We start from the raw sequence: 18,874 nt of genomic DNA, 5'->3' as shown, positions 1-18,874 counted from the left end.
CCCGGGTTCGATTCTTTGGTACCACATACATAGCAAAAAGCCGGAAGTGGTGCTGAGGCTCATGTGGTAGTGCGTTAGCCTTGAGAAAGTCCAAGGACAGTGTTCAGGCCCTGTGCCCAAGCCCAGGACTGGCAAAAAAAAAAAAGTTATTTAACAAATATAAATGTTAAATACACTTGTGAAATGACACGTTAAATGCACTTGTAAATATTTTGTTAAATATACTTGTTAATGACTTTTTAAAAAAAGTCATCTCTTCTGAGATTGGCTCAATAGGCCAACCCTGTAAATAAAGAATCAAACTGGTAGGCCTGCTGGGAGCTGCTGGCTTGTGCTTGTAATCCTAGCTACTCAGGAGGCTGAAATCTGAGGACTGCAGTTCAAAATCAGCCCTGGCAGGGAAAGTACATGAGATTCTTATCTCCAGTTATCCACAAAAAGCTGGAAGCAGAGCTGGGGCTCAATTGGTAGAACTCTAGTCTTGAGAAAAGAGCCAAAGAGCAAGAGTGCCCAGGCCTGGAACAAACTACCCACAGACTAAACATTCCTTCAGTGTACTGATAATGACTTGCAATTTTTCTAGAAGCATCACTCCCATGTTCTCTCCTAACCAGACCTACTAAATGCTAGCTGCTACTGTGATTTCAGGGCTGGAGACCTTTCTAGGAAGGAGAGGCTAAAAAGCTAGCATCAATTAATTTCAGATTAGTAGCTTCATGGATCATAATATCCTGAATTCTGATGGCCAGACCAGGGACACAAAGTGTACATGATAGGCAGGAGCCTGCTGAGGAAACTGCCAATGAGTTTTCAGGCCACTTCCAAGTGATAACAGAACAATCTTCATACCATGATAGTGGGGACAATGAAGGACAATCTCCCCAAATTGTATCTGCTCCCCAGTTTGATTCAAACGTCACCCAAGCCACAATGGTCAGCCTTCCCTTTGCTTAAATGTCCATATAGATTATCATGTAAGAGCTCAATATACAAGCTAATGCCTAGCTTCCCACCCCAAAATACGCCACCTAAAATTCTAGCTATTTAGGAGACTGACTTCTAAGGATGGAGGTTTGAAGTCAGCTAGGGAAGATAAATGGAAGAGACTCTTATCTTCAGATAATCAGCAAAAAGCAGGAACTGAAGTTATGGCTTAAGCGGTAGAACACCAGTTAGGAACAAAAATACTGAGAATGCAAGACCCTGAGATCAAGTCCCAGTATTGACACACATACATACATACATACACATACACATACACACACACACATACACACACACACACATGACCTGAGTGGTAGTGGTGTGATCTTCACTAGGGCCCTATAAGGTCCAAGTTCCACTAGGTCTATGAATTGGGAATCTCCTGATGTGGGCCCAACTATGAGGGAAGCATAACCACATGTATATTCTTGACTAAAGAATAGCTCTCTTCTACTTCAGGAAAGGCCATCCATCCATTCAATAGAAAACAGCTGCAGAAGGGATGGAAAGAATGGATATGGGATAGGGAAAAAAAGGGGGACACTTGTCTAGTCAGGCAGATCAACCCTGGCAATTAATAGAATAATGGATGCTACAGCTATATCAACCTCATCTTTAGGAACCTGTGTTAAACGTTCAAATCATCTCTCCCTTATTTTTTCCCTCCCTCATGTCAGTACTAGTGCCTGAACTCAGGGTCTTGCCGGGCTGGTGGTCAACTATTAAGTCATGCTTCTAGCCACTGAGATGCTTAAATAATCCTTTATGGTATATCCCAGATGGCCTTTAGGAAGCTCTGGTTTAGACCCTACCAGTTTACTCTGCTATATAACCAGGTGATAATAGAGCTCTTATCGTGTATTTATGAAGGAAGACACTTTTTCTCAATTTGCATATATTAACTGTACAGGGCAGCTTCATTCTAACAATTCCACACATGCCTCCAAATCAATCTCATCCCCTCTCATTACTCTCCTTTACCCTACCCCATCTTTCTTAGAATTTCAACTGGTTTCATTGTTCTGTTTTCAATACATGCAAATGAACTATTTTGACCATATTCATAAAATGCTTTTTGAAATTTTGTAGTTTCAGCATTACTAAGTTATATCTTGTATGTGGTTTCCTCTTTCCCCATGTTGGGGGAAGAGGGAGTCAACATTGGGTATGAACTTTCTTTTTACTTTTTGCCAGTCTGAGGGCTTGAACTCTGGGCCTGGGTACAACCCTGAGCTTCTTTTTATAAAAGCTAGCACTCTACCACTTGACCTGCAGCACCACTTATAGTTTTTTCTGTTTAGGTGGTACTAAGGAATCAAACCCAAGACTTTATACATGCTAGGCAAGCACTCTACCACTAAGTCACATCCCCAGCCCCTAGGTATGAACTATCCTTCCTTCCTGGGCACTGTACCTGAGCTCTATAGTTCAAGGCTAGTGCTCTACCACTTGAGCCACAGCACTACTTCTGGTTTTCTGCTGGTTAATTAGAGATAAGAGTCTCAAGGACCTTTCAATCCCTGGCTGGCTTGGAACCATGATCCTCAAATCTTAGCCTTCTGAGTAGCTAGGATTACAGGCATGAGCCACTAGTGCCCATCTAGGTATGAACTTTATAAGAGTACAATGCTAAGATTCAGATCACAGCTCTGTTCTGTAAGTGCAATTCAGAGAGAACACTCCTCAATTTGCATGGGATTTACCAGCAATTCTCCCAATGGATTTCAGATGTTTGTTTTTGGAAAATCTTCCAAAATAATGCATCACTCACATGCAAAAATAGAGGAAATTATGTCATATAAAATGCATGGGGTGCAGATAAAAAGTCTGTGAGTTCCAGAGGAGCAGATGGAGAAGTTGGCAGGAGCCTCTGGCTTGGATGGGAGCTCCTGGGAAACTACATAGCCATATCTAACTCACAGCCAGATGTCCTAATTGCCAAGCTCAACAGGAAGTAGACAGACCAGACACAGTGAGAAACCCAACTTTGAAAAAGGAAAAATAAAAATATAAAGATTCACATTTGCTCAGTTTTCTTGAGCAGCTTGTCATTCTTGGGTAGTTCATCGTCACCTATGAAAGAACACATGCATTATGAATGTGATTTAACTGGAAGCATGGTCAAGAAGGACATTTTTAGAAGTTAAATACAAAGCAAGCACAATCAACAGTGGCTTCTCCCAATAGTCTCCTGGACCTTCACTCCTGACATTTCTCACTTTTATAACTAACTCAGAATCACCACTGAATACCAGAGAAGATGTATAGAATCTTAGGCTCTTATCAGTTTTAACTGTATTTTTTTTTAATTTCTTAAACATTGAGGTATCACTAAACTGGCTATTCTATCCCTTTAATTAAATGACCCAGTCATGCTTCTTTCCAAAGTTTCCTTGCTTATTTAGTAACAGTCGAGAGAAACTGTGGTTTCTGACATATTGCCCTCTGGGTAGCAATGTTGGAATCCACATGCACAAGTTTTTCTCTGGATGGCTGTAGCTTCAAGATGGTCATAGTCATCCTGGTCTTTCTGGAGTGGCCATAGCAAGTTCTTAGCTCCTGGGTGCCCTTTTAGTATAGACTATTTTCACTTTCATCACAAGAACAATGTGTGGAAACCTAGTGGTTATATAAACTCCTGCTGTAATCCATACTTTCTACTATCTGAAAACAGGTCCTCACAGTGGCCTTTCCTCTGACACTGAGCATGGGGCCTATGCATGGCTACACCTCAACACTACAGGCTGACAATGGCTTTTCTACTGAAATACAGTCTGTGAATAAGGTGTTGGGCATTATCAGCTCTCCAGCTACAAACGGGGGAATAGAGGCCCACAAATCAGTATCATGAGCTTCTAAGCTAATTAAATCATATCTTTTCATTCATGGGCGAAACCATTCATTAGGTAAGTTGGTAAGATGGTATTTACCCAAGTAAGGAATGTGAGTAGCTCCAAAAAAGTATGTTCTTGAACATGCCAGAGGTCCCTTTGGTGAAACACACTGTGCTACCTGGATGTTGGAGAAATATTAAAAATAAAGTTTAAAAAAAGAGCAAGCAGACATGTACTGCTGGAGAAAAAATCATAAGTTAAAGTTTATTTTATCCAAATTAACTTATAATTATTTTTCTGTGTATGTGTGTGTGTATGCCAGCCAGTCCTAGGGCTTCAGCTTGGGACTTGGGTGCTGTCCTTGAGTTTTTGTGCTCGAGACAATCACTCTGCCAGTTGAGTCACAAATTCATTTCCTTTTCTTGATGTGTGTGTGAGGGGGAGGGGCAGGCCACACTGTAGTGGTGTTTAAGAGTCTCATGGACTCTTAGCTGATCCAGAATCGTCATTCTCAGATCTCAGCTTCCTGAGCTAAGATGACTTATTATATTTTGCTTATTGCCAGTACTGGGGACTGTTTATGTGGTATTGAGGAATTTAACCCAGGGTTTCATGCACTTTACCACTAAGCCACATTCCCAGTCAATTTATTATGTTTAAAAGACAGGAGAAAAAGATCATCTTTAATGTTATTATTTCAAAAAATGTTGTGTGTGTGTGTGTGTGTGTGTGTGTATACAGTTCTGGGGCTTGAACTCAGGGTCTGAGTAAAGTTCCTCAGCTTTTTTGCTCAGGGCTAGTGCTCTTCCACAGATCTACTTCTGGCTTTTTTTTTTTTGCCAGTCCTGGGCTTGAGCTCAGGGCCTGAGCACTGTCCTTGGACTTTCTCAAGGCTAGAACTCTACCACTTGAGCCTCAGCACCACTTCCGGCTTTTTTCTCTATGTATGTGGTACTGAGGAATCGAACCCGGGTCTTCATGCATGCTAGGCAAGCACTTTAACCACTAGGCCAAACTCCCGGGCTACTTCTGGCTTTTTGATGGTTAATTGGGGATAAGAGTTTCACAGAGGTTCCTGCCTAGGTTGGTTTTGAATCATAGTTCTCAGATCGCACCACCCTGAATAACTAGGATTTTAGTTGTGAGCAACCGATGCCAGCTTTTTATTTTTTTAACCTTGGCATATTGTGAGGTTGCTCTTGGGTACTTACTTAGCTCAGGATGCTAATGACTTTACAACTCAAAAAGAAAAAAAAAAAGAGGTACTATTTAGATTCTGATTGTCAATAATATCCAGTCCAGAACTTTCATAATAAAGACCTTGGTCCATATAGACTGGTATAGGAAAGCTATAAATTCACAAAATCGAGGACTATATCCTCGTTCAGATTTCAACTTTGTACAAAGCCCTTACAGAAAAGAAAATATGTTCATATATTCTTCTTTGCCAAACTGAAATGAGGTGTCATCTGAGTACCTGGGCCCACAGATATGTGCCACAATATTGTTTGTTTCTGAGATACAATCTCCCTGTCTTCCCCCTCCCTCCCAACAGTCCTGGGGCTTGAACTCAAGGCCTGGCCACTGACCTTGGACACTTTTTGCTCAAGGCTAATGCTCTGCCACTTGAGCCACAGGGCCACTTCCAGTTTTCTGGTGGTTAACTGGAGGTAAGAGTCTCACAGACTTTAGTGCCTGGGCTGGCTTTGAACCTCAATCCTCGTATCTCTACCTTCTGAGTGGCTAGAATTACAGGCAGGAGCCACCACACCTGGCTGTTTTGTTGTTGTTGTTGATTTTTAACTTTTAATGGTTAAAAGAGGGTTTGAGCTTTGAGGACTTTGAACTTGCCTGGCTTCTTTGCTCAGCTGATACTCTACCACTTGAGCCACAATTATATCTTGCTTCTTACTGGTTATTTTGTAGATGGAATCTCAGAGACTTTTCTGCCCAGGCTGGCTTTGAACCTCAACACTCAGATTGCAACCTCCTGAGTAGGTGGCTAAGAGATATGAGTCACTGGCACCTGGCTTAATTTGACTTTTTTGTGTGTGCTGGTCCTGGGGTTTGAACTCAGGGCTTGGGTATTGTACCTGAGCTGTTGTTTTGGGTTGGTTTGCTGTTGTTAAAGGTTAGTACTCCACCATTTGAACCACAGCTATACTTCCTTAATTTGACATTTTGTATTCTACTGATATTTCTTTGACAATCTGTAGAGTAGCTTGTGAGTATATGCTTTTAGCTATTTTCCTTCAAATATTTCAAATTTAAATGTTTCCAAATCACAGCTAGTAATTATAAGAATATATACTTGGTCTCCAATAGCTTTCTAATCTCCAAAATAATTTCAGATATGGAGCTAAACTGACATACTAATTTGTAAAGCTTCCTTTGTCTGGCTGCCCTTCCCTCTTATTTGATAAATCTAATAATGTACATCAGGTAGTCCAGCTACTCACCATGTGTTTGGCAAAGCTCCCACCAGGACCAGTGCTGCGTACGAGATGTCCTTCAGAAGGGAAGTTGAAGTTGCCAGCATTCAGGTTTTCTTGTGTGGAGTGATTACCAAAGAGAACAAATGGCTGCCGACTGGGGCTATAGCAGCAAGTCAAAACGTGATTAGAAGATGGATGGCTGGTCAGGGAAACAAACGTCTTATGCCCTGAGTGAGTTCTCAGATTATTCTGAGCAATGTCCTACAGCATGATCAAAGTCTACCAAACATTCCTGGCTAGGGGATTCCTAGGAAAGGGACGCTGGATACCTCTTTCTTCCTTACAGTGATATACAGAAGGATGACAGCTTCAAAAATTAGGTAATAAGTATATATTTTTTTCTTTTTTTTCTTTTTTGTCGGTCATGGGACTTGAACTCTGGGCCTGGGTGCTGTCCCTGAGCTCTTCAGCTCAAGGCTACCAGGCTACCGCCCTACCCTTGAGCCACAGCACCACTTTGGTATAGTTCTTTTTAGGTAGTATAACCCATCCTTCACTCTCCCAGTTTTTCCCTCCAGTCTTCACACAAAAGTTGTGCAGTTAATTGCTTAGTGAGTGCTACTGCTTCATTTGTCCACCCTTTGTCCTTGTGCTTCTGTGCCCCACCTTTACCCTCTCAAAGAAAGATAAATAAAACAAGAAGACAACAAAAACAACAAAGAACTCTCATTTCTACTTCCTGGAGTTAATTTTTTTTTTTTTTTGCCAGTGCTGGGGTTTGAATTCAGGGCCTGGGCACTGTCCTTGGGGCTTTCTCAAGGCTAGCATTCTACCACTTGAGCCACGGCACCACTTCCATCTTTTTCTATGTCTGTGGTACCAAGGAATCAAAGCCGGTCTTCAAGTATGGTAGGCAAGCACTCTACCACTAGGCCAAACTCCCAGTGCTTAGTATCATTTTTGATTGATGTCTTAACTCTTTATTACATTATAAATGCCACAGGGCAGAAACCATATTTGGTTGTTTTATTTAATCATCTTTCTTCTTTGATATGCCATATGTTGCTAGCATGTATTTGATAGCAAAACACTAGTTTACCTTTTTTTTTTTTGGTCAGTCCTGGGACTTTAACTCAGAGCCTGAGCACTGTCCTTGAGCTTTTTTCAAGGCTAGAACTCTACCACTTGAGCCACAGCAGCACTTCTGGCTTTTTCTATGTATGTAGTACCAAGGAATCGAACCCAGGTCTATGTACATACTAGGCAAGCACTCTACAGCTAGGTCATGCTCCAGGCCCCAATATTTTATTTTTTTATTATTATTTTTGTTGTTGCTGTTGGTTGTGGGGCTTAAACTCAGTGTCTGGGCGCTCTCCCTGGCTCTTAAGCTCAAGGCCAGTGCTTTACCACTTCTAGTTTTCTGGTGGTTAATTGAAGCTAAGAGTTTCATGGCCTTTCATGACCAGGCTGGCTTTGAATAGTGATCCTCAGATCTCAGTCTCCTGAGTAGCTAGGATTACAGGCTTGAGCCACTGGGCTTAGCCCATATTTTACTTTTTATATAAACAACACACACACACACACACACATACACAGCTTTGCTATTTCACAGATGCATACAACTCACTTTTATAACAGGATGAAGCTACTGGTTCTCCCTAAAATATAAGCTTTATTTTACTTAGCCAGAGATCTCCCACAATTTCAAACTGCTTATTGCCCAATCAGTCTAGTACAGCTTTCAGCTCAATGTACCTTTCCTTTTCTTTTTTTTTTTTGGTCAGTTGCAGGGCTTGAACTCTGGGCCTGATTATGGTCCCTGAGCTCTTCAGCTCAAGGCTGGTTTCTGAGTGGTTAATTTGAAGTAAGAGTCTCAGTGGGACTTTCTGCCCAGGCTGGCTTTGAACCATGATCCTCATATCTCAGCCTCCTTAGTAGCTAGGATTACAGATGTGAGCCACTGGCAGTCCAGCAACCTTTCATCCCCCCCCCCACCCCAGGAATGTTTTAAAGAAAGTATCAAAGGAATACTTGAAAACACAGTTTGCATTACCCCATAACTTTTTCCTTAAAATTATTTGTATTTCTTTTCATTTTTCTACCTGAGGTTTTGGGTAAACTAGAGCTCTCAAAAACACATGTGAATAATTTTTTTTTTTTCTGAAACTTAATTCAAGCCAAGTGACAGTTTGGATAAAAAAAAAAAATGGGAGGGAAAAAAAGAGAAAGATCAATCTGAGTACCACCAGTGTAGTTTATGTTACTTTGAACAGAAATGATAAATCTGAAAGAAAAAAAAAAAAGAAATGATAAATCTGAGTCCTATCAGTGTAGTTCATGTCAAGGTCAGAGAATTGGAATTAAGAAAATAGGCAAGTTCTATTTTCTCTATCCATCAAGGAAAGTCTCTCTGCTGCTCAAGAAAACAAAACAAAACAAAACAAAAAAACACCACAGAAGGAAGCACTCTACAACCCTCACTGTGCCCATCTCCTTCATGGTGTGAAACCTGAGCCTCATCCCTCTCACTTCCCACCAGTTGTTTACCTGCCTGGCTCTTGGACACCATTTCTTCTTACTCTCCTGGGCTAGGTATGGAATAAAGATTTCTTTCTTTAGATTTCAGCAGGTTATAATGTTTTAGTGCTAATTTACTATACAGTTACAGAAAAAAAAATCAATCAAGTACAAAAATACAAAAGCAGTACAATAAGTTTACGGAATATAAATTTCATTCCCTGCGATGCCTAATGCCAGCCTGTATGCTCCCAACTACAACTTCTGAATCTGGACGCTCCACATATCTGTGCCACTCCCACTCATACCATCCTCATCAACCATGTTTTCTGTTTCACCATTCACTGTTCTTTCCCAGGAATATTACCTGTTTTCAGTTATATGGCTGGAGATCATTCCATGACTGAAATAACTTCTGAATGGCTACAAAAGAAACCAAAGTTGTATATAACACCACAGTTTTGTAAATAGTCATAACCCCCCCACTGTGTATACATATGTATAAAACATTAGGAGGTATATAATATGTGTAAGAGATAAAAATATAAAGATTACTATAAGAACATGAAAGGGTACGTACAGTGGATAGCAACATGAATTTTGTGGACAAGTTGCAAACAAAAGAAAGAAAAAATATACAAAAGAAAAATAATTAAGAAAAATTTATATATATATATATATATATATATTTGGGCCTTGAACTCAGGGTCTGAGCACTGTCCTTGGGCTTTTTCAGGGCTAGAGCTCTACCACTTGAGCCCAGTGCCGGGGCCTCCCGGCAGCAAATTGGGGTTCCTGAAATAAGGGGCAGGGACTGGAAAAATTAGAAGAGAGACAAACACATCGGGTCCAGGAGGTCTGCAGCCCAAGCGAAAAACTGCTGCCTCGTTTATTCTTAACACAAAGTTTTTATCCCCTCCCGAGACCAGGGCCCTCCCAGGTGTTACATCCAGATCGTTAATCAGGGAGCTGTTGAGGGTTACATTCATATGGTAAATCTCAGATCAATTGAACAGGAGAAGGCCAAAAAACAATAAGACAATCAAGCAATTATCTGATGCAAATCAAAGTACAGTTTGTTTCCACTCTTGCTCCCGACAGCCCAGCACCACTTCCAGCTTTTTTCTATGTATATGGTACCGAGGAATGGAACCCAGGTCTTACATGCATGCTAGGCAAGCACTCTACCACTAGGCCAAACTCCCAGGCCAAATTTATAATTTTTAACCACAGAAAGGAAACTGTACCAATCACCATTTATGATCCAATTGTTAACTGTATATTGTTTGCACATTTCCAGTAAATGAATGTGTACTATAATGTACTAATTTAAAAATCAGTAACAAGAATGGGCACTAGGACTAGGACTCAGGCCTGTAACCTTAGATACTCAGGAGGCTGAAATCTGAGGATCATGATTCGAAGCTAGCCTGCGCAGGGGAAGTCCCTGAGACTCACTCTCTTCCCTCTCTTACCCCTCCCTCCCTCCCTTTTGGCCAGTCCCAGGGCTTGAACTCAGGGTCTGAGCACTGTCCTTGGGCTCTCTCAAGGGTAGAGCTCTATCTCTTGAGCCACAGCACCACTTTTGGCTTTTTCTTTTCTTTTCTTTTGGTGGGTCATGGGGCTTGAACTTGTGTGCTGTCCCTGAGCTCTTCAGCTGAAGGCTACCGCCCTACCCTTGAGCCAAGCCCTACTTCCTGTTTTCTAGAGGTTAATTGGTTATCTAGAGTCTCAGGTCCTTTTGTGCTGGGGCTGGCTTTGAACCTTGATTCTCAGATATCAGCCTCCAGAGTAGCTAGGATTACAACAGGCGTGAGCTACCACGCCTGGCTTTTTATATGTATGTGGTACCGAGGACTTGGAACTGGCTCTTTGTACATGCTAGGCAAGCACTCTACCACTAGGCTAAACTCCCGACCCTCTTTTTATTTTTTTGGCCAGACTAAACTCAGGGCCTGGGCACTGTCCTTGAGCACTTTTGTTCATGGCTAGCACTCTACCACTTGAGTTTCAGCACCACTTCTGGCTTCTTCTGTGTATGTGGTACTGAGGAATTGAACCCAGGGCTTCATACATGCTAAGCAAGCACTCTACCACTAACCCATATTCCCAGCCCGAGACTCTTATCTCCAGTTAAGCACCCAAAAGCTCGAAGTGGAGCTATAGCTCAAGTGTTAAGTGCTAGCCTTGAGTAACAAAGCTCATGGACAACACTCAGGCCCTGAGTTCAAGTCCCAAAACTAGCATGTACACGTGTGCACGCACGCATGCACACACACACACACACACACACACACACACACAAGCAAGCTGGTTGCCAGTGGATCATACTTGTAATCCTAGCTATATGGGAGGCTGAGATCTGAGTATTTCAGTTCCAAGCCATCCTGGGAAGGAAAGTTCATGAGTCACTTATTCTTTTTTTTTTTTTTTTGTCAGTCCTGGGCTTGAGCTCAGGGCCTGAGCACTGTCCTTGGGCTTTCCTCAAGGCTAGAGCTCTACCCTGAGCCACAGCACCACTTCCAGCTTTTTTTCTCTGTATGTGGTACCGAGGAATTGAACTCGGGTCTTCGTGCATGCTAGGCAAGCACTCTACCACTAGGCCAAACTCTCAGCCCATGAGTCACTTATTCTCCAATTTACCATCAAAAAATCAGAGATGGATCTGTGACTCAAGTGATCAGGGACAGTGCCCAGGCCCTGATTGTAAGCCTCAGAATTGGCACAAAAAGAAAAAAAAAGGCAAAAATATTTTCCCCCAGACATACAAAAGCTGAAAGAATTAATCATCAGAAAATTTGAAGCACAAAAAAAATGTTAAAGGATATCCATCAAAGGCCAGGATATCAACTGCAAACAATATAATAAAAACAGAAATAGTCAGACCCTTCCTTAAGTAAATCGTTAACAGGAGATAACCAACTGATTAAAAAAAAAAAGATCAGCTGGGTGCTGGTGGCTCACATGTATAATCCTTACTATTCAAAAGACTGAGATCTGAGGATTGTGGTTCCAAGCAACTGAGACAGGAAAGTCCGTGAGACTCTCATCTCCAATTAACCACCACAAAACCAGAAATGGAGCTACAGCTTAAAGTGGTAGAGTTCTGACCCTGAGCAAAAGAGCTCAGAGACAGCGTTCTGGCCCTGAGTTCAAGTCCCAATATTGACAAAAACCAACCAAGCAAAAAAAAAAAAATCAATGTATTATGAGGTTTCTAATATGCAGAAGTACATCTAAAAGTAAAAGGTATATATAAAAAACTTTAAAGTAATAAAATAGAATAGTATTGTATTTTGAAAAAAATTAATAATGAAAACAAATTAACCAACTTCTTTCTCACTAGTTCTTCTTTTACCTACCTCACCCGCCTGAGATTCTGAAAGTTCCAGTAGAAAAGGAATTTCGGTGTCAAAATTAGCAAAGAAGTTAGTCCACTGATGTTCAAAAGCCACCAAATCCTACAAAGAAATTTTTTTTAAAGGATGTCATATAAAAGTTCTTCAGAAAACCATTATCCTAAAACTAACTTATCTCAAATATCAGATTGATTTCAATAATGAATAAAAGGAAATAGCATATACTAATGACACTACAATATGGACTAATTATAAAAAACATGCCAAGTGAATGAAGCTAGACGTAAAGACAGTGTGGAATATGTTCAATTTATAAGAAATATCCTGAAAGACAAGCAGTGATTGGCAGTTACCTACGACTTTGGGTGGGAATAAAGACTGGCTGCAAGTGAGAACAGAGTAACTTTTTGTGTTAATGAAGCATTCTAAAATTTTCTTGTGATAGTTACACAGCTCTTCAAATTTACTAAAAATTAGTGAGCAGGGTGTAGTGACTCATGTCTGTAATCTTAGCTATTCAGGAGGCTGAGATCTGAGGACCTGAGACTCTTACCTCCAATTAACCTCTAGAAAATGGGAAGTGGGGCTTGGCTCATAGGTAGGGTGGTAGCCTTGAACTGAAGAGGTCAGGGACAGCACCTAGGCTGAGTTCAAGCCCTATGACCCACAAAAACAAAATAATAAAAAATAAATAAAATAAAAATTAGTGAATAGTTGGTTGGTTTTTTTTGGTTGGTCAAGGGCCTTTCAACTCAGAGCCTAAGCATTGTCTTGAGCTCTTTTGCTCAAGGCTTGCTTTACCACTTTGAGCCACAGAGTCACTTCTGGTTTTCTGGTGGTGAGAAGGAGATAAATCGTCTTACAGACTTTCCTGCTTGGCTTGGCTTCGAACTGTGATCTTCAGATCTAAGCCTCCTGCGTAGCTAGGTTATTACAGGTGTAAGCCACCAGTGCCTGGCTTTGAACTGTATTCTTAAATGAGTGCCAGCTCTAGGGCTTAAACATGGGGCCTGGGTACTATCTCTGAACTTTTTTGCTCAAGATTAACATTCTAGCCCTTGAGCCACAGTGCCACTTCTGGCTTTCTTGGTGATTAATTGGAGATATGAGCCTCACAGACTTTCCTGTCCAGTCTGGCTTTGAACTATAATCCTCAGATCTCAGCCTCTTGGGTAGCTAGGATTTCAAGTATTAAGTCACCAGCATTTGGTGGCTATTGATTTTTTGGGTGTCTATTTTATATCCTGCTAAGTTACCAAAAATGATATCAGATCTATTAGATCTTTAGGCTCTTTTATGTATAGAATCATGTCATCTATAAATAGGGATTACTCAACTTCTTCCATCCCTATTTAAGTCCTTTTTATTTCTTCTTGCCTTATTGCTGACTAGAAATAATGAATAAATGTGAAGCTGAATTTCTACCTTTCATCTTGGTCTTGTTGCTAAAACCTTTTGTTGTTGGGATTTTGATCATTACAGAGAAAATTTTCTGGGTTGCAGCATGCCTGCCTGCCTGCCTGCCTGCCTGCCTGCCTGCCTGTCTGTCTTTCCTTCCTTCCTTCCTTCCTTCCTTCCTTCCTTCCTTCCCTAGTCCTGGGCTTGAGCTCAGGGCCCTGAACACTACCCTTGTTGTTTTTTCCTCAAGGCTAGAACCCTACTACATGAAGAGCCACAGCACCACTTCTGGCTTTTTCTATGCATGTGGTACCAAGGAATTGAACCTGGGTCTTCCTGCATGTTAGGCAAGCACTCTACCACTATGCTAAAGTCCTGACCCCAAATTATTTTGAATGGCCTACTTTTTTTTTTTTTTTTGTCTGTCATGGGACTTGAACTCTGGGCCTGCACACTGTCCCTGGGCTTTTTAGTGTAAGGCTACTGCCCTATCTCTTGAGCCACAATAACCACTTGCCTTTTTCAATATACAGATTCAAACTTCCTGCTGTTCTGGGGAAAAACATTTTTTTTTTCAGTACTGCAGATTAAGCCAAAGGTCTATTTGCTCTACTATATGAACTACACATTCAGCATCCGATTTTTTTCAGACTATATCTACTCTTTTCCTTTTTTAAAAATTTGTCATGGGGCTTCAATTCTGGACCTGGACACTGTCCCTAGGTCTTCAGCTCAAGGCTGATGCTCTACCACTTTGAGCTACAGCCACCACTTCTGGTTTTCTGGTGGTTAATTGGAGATAAGAATCTCATGGACCGGGCCGGGAGTTTGGCCTAGTGGTTAAAGTGCTTGCCTAGCATGCATGAAGACCCGGGTTCAATTCCTCGGCACCACATACATAGAAAAAAGCCAGAAGTGGTGCTGAGGCTCAAGTGGTAGAGCTCTAGCCTTGAGAAAGTCCAAGGACAGTGCTCAGGCCCTGAGCTCAAGCCCAGGACTGGCAAAAAAAAAAAAAAAAAAGAATCTCATGGACGGGCTGGGAGTTTGGCCTAGTGGTTAAAGTGATTGCCTAGCATGCACAAAGACCCGGGTTTGATTCCTTGGTACCACATACATACAAAAAAAAAAAAAAAAAGCCGGAAGTGGTGCTGAGGCTCAAGTGGTAGAGCTCTAGCCTTGAGAAAGTCCAAGGACAGTGCTCAGGCCCTGAGCCAAAGCCCAGGACTGGCAAAAAAAAAACCAAACCAAACCAAACCAAAACAAAACAAAAAAAATCTCACGGACTTTTTGTGCCCAACCTGGCTTTGAACCGAGATCCTCAGAAGCTAGGATTGTAAGCATGAGTCACCGGTGTCAGGCTTAAGGTATTCTTTTTGGTGTTAGTACTTGGGTGAACTCAGGGCCTGGGCACTGAACCTTAGATATTTTGCTCAAGGATGGTGTTATATTACTTGAGCCACAGCTCTATGTCTTTTTTTTTTTTTTTGGTGAGGGGAGGTAGGGAAGGATGTAGTGGTTAATTGAAAATATGAGTCTCATAATTCTTCCTGCTTGGATCATCAGATCTCAGCTTCCTGAGAAGCTAAGATTATAGGCATGAGTCATCAGTGCTAAGCTAACATATTCCTATTCTTTTAATTAGTATTGGCTATAAAAAATGACAGTAAACAGTCTATACCACCTGTACTAAATGAGTAGTACAAAGTTAAAGGGACACATCACAGAGGTTAATTTGGGCCAATTTTCAAAAAGCAAAATGCATATTCAGGTTTATAATTATGTACATTCATCTATGTCTACTGAGAGACACTACTGAGCTGCTTACCACAATATCAATTTCACAGCTTTAGGGGTTTTTTTTTTGGGGGGGGGGAGTAAAGAGGCTTAAACTCAGGGCCTCGGTGCTGTTCCTAAGCTCTTTTTGCTCAAGCTTATGCCCTACCACTTTGAGTCACAGAACCACTTTCAGTTTTCTGGTGGTTAACTGGAGATAGAACTTTCTTGCCCAGGCTGGTTTTGAACAGTGATTCTCAGATCTCAGCCTCCTGAGTAACTAGGATTACAGATATGAACCATCAATGCCCAGCTCAGGGCTTTAGTTTTATTTGTTGTTGGGTTTTGTTGTTGTTATTGTTAGTTCTGGGGTTTAAACTCAGGGCCTGTGAACTTTCCTTGGACACGTTTTGCTCAAGGCTAGTGCTCTAACACATGAGCCACAGCACCACTTCCAGCTTATGCTGTGTATGTAGTACCAAGGAATCAAACCAGGGCTTCATGCATGCTAGGCAAGCACTCTATCACTAGGCCACACTCCTGGCCCCTGATGTGTTGTTTTCCTAATGCAAATTGTTCTTTCCTAGCCTGATTTATTTTCAAAATTTAGATGAACAATTAATGTCTGAGAAACTGGCAAACTACAACTGATGGGGAGTTGACCATATTTTTTTGTAACTCTTGGAACACAGATCCATTCACTTGTTTAAGCACTATCTAGGGTACTTACATGCTAAAATGGTATTGCTAAGTAGTTGGAGTAGAGACCAAACAGCACACAAAGCCAAAAGTACTACTCTCTAGCTCTCTACAGACAAGTCTGCAGCCTCTTCTCTAAGCTTTGATTCCAAGCCACAACTGATCTTTTCTTTTTTTCTTTCACACTACAAACAAACAACAATAAAAACACAATCTACACTGTTTCACTAAGGCCTACTCCCACAGAAAGATTGTCTTTAGAAGAAATTTCAGATCCTAGACCAGACAGAAGGCCTCTGTTTTACTTCAAGTACATTCATTTCATAATGGAATAGGAAGAGGTAGTACACTTTCTCAGGTTCTCTCCATTCCCAAACAGAGCAAGATAACAGTCTAGAAAGAAACTGCTCTATTTCACTAAATCAGATTGCTTGTCTCCTTACTTCTGAAAGCAAATTTTCCAGAGACATAGGATCCATCTTGCTGTAGACATTCCACAGATTTAAACTCACATCTTGCAACTGTAATAAAGAGCAAAAACATTGAAATAATTCAGTATCACTAAAACATTAGAATTATTTTCTGATGTTTAGAAATTGGTGTTATAAGAACAGTAAATCAAAGCTTTTCTTGATCCACTACTGGAGCTTGAAGTTGGGGCCCTCAGTTTTCACTTGACTTTTTTTTTATTTTATTTTTTTTTATTGTAATTAGTAAAAGGGTTACATGATATTTGCCAGATAGAAGGTGCATTAATTCACATACATTGATACCCTTTCACATGTCTTGATCACTTGACTTTTTTGCTCAAGGCCAGTACTCTATCATTTGAGACACACTATTTCTAGCTTTTTGCTGGTTACCTGGAGATGAGCCTCATAGATAGCTGGTTTTGAACTCAGATCCTCAGATCTAAGCCTCCTGAGTAGCAAGGATTACAAGTATAAACTACCAGTGCCAAATATATTATAGGTTTTTTATTTGTTTGAAGTACTCAGGGACCTTTTGTTTGCTCAGCTGGCATTCTGCCACTTGACCCATGCCTTCATGTCCATATGTTTTAATAATACATATCTATGGTTTAAAAAATATCTATCTATAGTTAATATCAAATAGGGGCACATACAACACTGGTGCCCACTGGTGTTGAAAATGAACTATACAACTTGTGGGTGAGGACAGTAGTGAAAAGTCAGGCGCTGAGGCTCATGCATGTAATCCTAGCAACTCAGGAGAGGCTGAGATCTGAGGATCAAAGTTCAAAGCCAGCCCACGCACAAAAGTCCATGAGACTCTTATCTCCAACTAACCACAAGAAAACTGGAAGTGGCACTGTGGCTCCATATAGTAGAGCATTAGCCTTGAGCTGAAGAGCTCAGGGACAGCACCCAGGCCCTGAGTTCAATCCCCACGACTGGGAGGCAGGGTAGGGAAAGGAGTGAAAACCTGGGAAAGAAAGGGATGACATCATCAAAAATGAATTGTAGTCATTCATTACCTGACTTATGTACCTATAATCCCTTTGTATATCACCTTTATAGTAAGAAAAAATAAATTTAAAAATCAGCATGCTGGGCACAGTGGCTCACATCTGTAATCCTAGCTACTCAGGAGGCTGAGATCTGATGATCACAGTTCAAAGCCGGTCCTGCACAAAAGTTCATGAGACTCTTATCTCTAATTAATCACCAGAAAACGAGAAGTGGTACCTGTGGCTCAAGGGGTAGGATGGTAGCCTTGAGCTGAAGAACTCAGGGACAGTGCCCAAGCCGAGTTCAAGATCCATGTCCAAAAAAAAAAAATTAAAAATCAAATAGAAAGGCAGGTGCAATGGCTCACACTTGTAATCCTAGCTACTCAGAAGGCTGAGTTCTGAGGATCATAGTTCAAAGCCAGCCCAGGCACTAAAGACTGTAAGACTTGGATCTCCAATTAACACTAGAAATGAGGAAGTGGCAGGATATAGAAACAAAAGCCATATAATGAGTGATTGTTGTCCTTAATGTACTATGTTATCTCTCACCTCTTTTGCTGTCCCTTGGTTATCTCATATTGTTACAGTATTTCACCTTGTTATCTGATATATTGTATATATGCTTATTTGGTTACTTGAAATAGGGATAGGGAAGGGAGAAAAACAAGATGAGAGGCGGGGGTGGGGAGGAGGGAAATGGGGACCAAGACATGAGAAAGGGTATCAATGTTTGTGAAGTAATGCACCTTCTGTGTGGTGAATATAATGTAACCCTTCTATTAATTACAATAAAAAACATGAAAAAAAAGAGGAAATGACTCTGTGGACCAAGGGGTAGGGTGGTAGCCTTGAGCTGAAGAGCTCAGGGACAGCACCCAGGCCCAGAGTTTAAGCCCCATGACTAAAACAAAACAAAACAACAACAACAAAAAATCAACCAATCAATCAATAAAAAGAAAAAAGAAAAAGCAGAAAAAGAAGAGTGATAGTGGTTCAATGCCTATATTCCTAGCTATTCATGAGGCTGAGATATCAGGATTATAGTTCAAAACCAATCTGGTCAAAAAAGTCCAAAATAACCAATAAAAACCAGGACTAGAGGCAGGGCTCAAGTGGTAGGACTAGCTTAACAAATAAGAGACTGGAGTTCAAATTTCAATAGTACAATAAAAAAAATTTTACAAGCATGATTTTTTTTTCCAATCCTGGGGCTTGAGCTCAGCGCCTGAGCACTGTCCTTAGTAGCCTTGAGCTGAAGAGCTTAGGGATAATGCCCAGTCCCAGCGGTAGGGCTGTAGCCTTGAACTGAAGAACTCAGGGACAGCGCCCAAGCTGAGTCCAAGCCCCAGGAACCAGAGAAAAAGAAAAAAACAACAAAAAACAAAAAGCAAATGGAAAAAG

The 18,874-nt window shown here is 41.1% G+C and overlaps 1 protein-coding gene across 2 annotated transcripts in view; it reads right to left on the bottom strand.

Annotated features, from left to right (window-relative positions):
• The window catches only part of Dnaaf9 (dynein axonemal assembly factor 9), a 102,237-nt gene that overhangs the window by 57,272 nt on the left and 26,091 nt on the right, over nt 1-18,874 (bottom strand). For both annotated transcript variants that reach the window (XM_090352060.1, XM_090352059.1), the window contains exons 7-12: nt 16,443-16,520; nt 12,133-12,231; nt 9,138-9,193; nt 6,278-6,413; nt 3,915-3,996; nt 3,006-3,057 (exon numbers count right to left, since the gene is read on the bottom strand). In XM_090352060.1, coding sequence (XP_090208186.1) covers nt 3,006-3,057; nt 3,915-3,996; nt 6,278-6,413; nt 9,138-9,193; nt 12,133-12,231; nt 16,443-16,520 — 503 coding nt within the window. The remainder of the gene's footprint in view (nt 1-3,005; nt 3,058-3,914; nt 3,997-6,277; nt 6,414-9,137; nt 9,194-12,132; nt 12,232-16,442; nt 16,521-18,874) is intronic.

This window comes from Megascapheus bottae, chromosome 18 (assembly GCF_031878675.1).
Source record: "Megascapheus bottae isolate mThoBot1 chromosome 18, mThoBot2.hap1, whole genome shotgun sequence".
NCBI classification, from domain to species: Eukaryota; Metazoa; Chordata; class Mammalia; order Rodentia; family Geomyidae; genus Megascapheus; species Megascapheus bottae.
The sequence above is the reverse complement of the archived record's forward strand: the minus strand, read 5'-3'. Positions and strand labels throughout refer to the sequence as shown.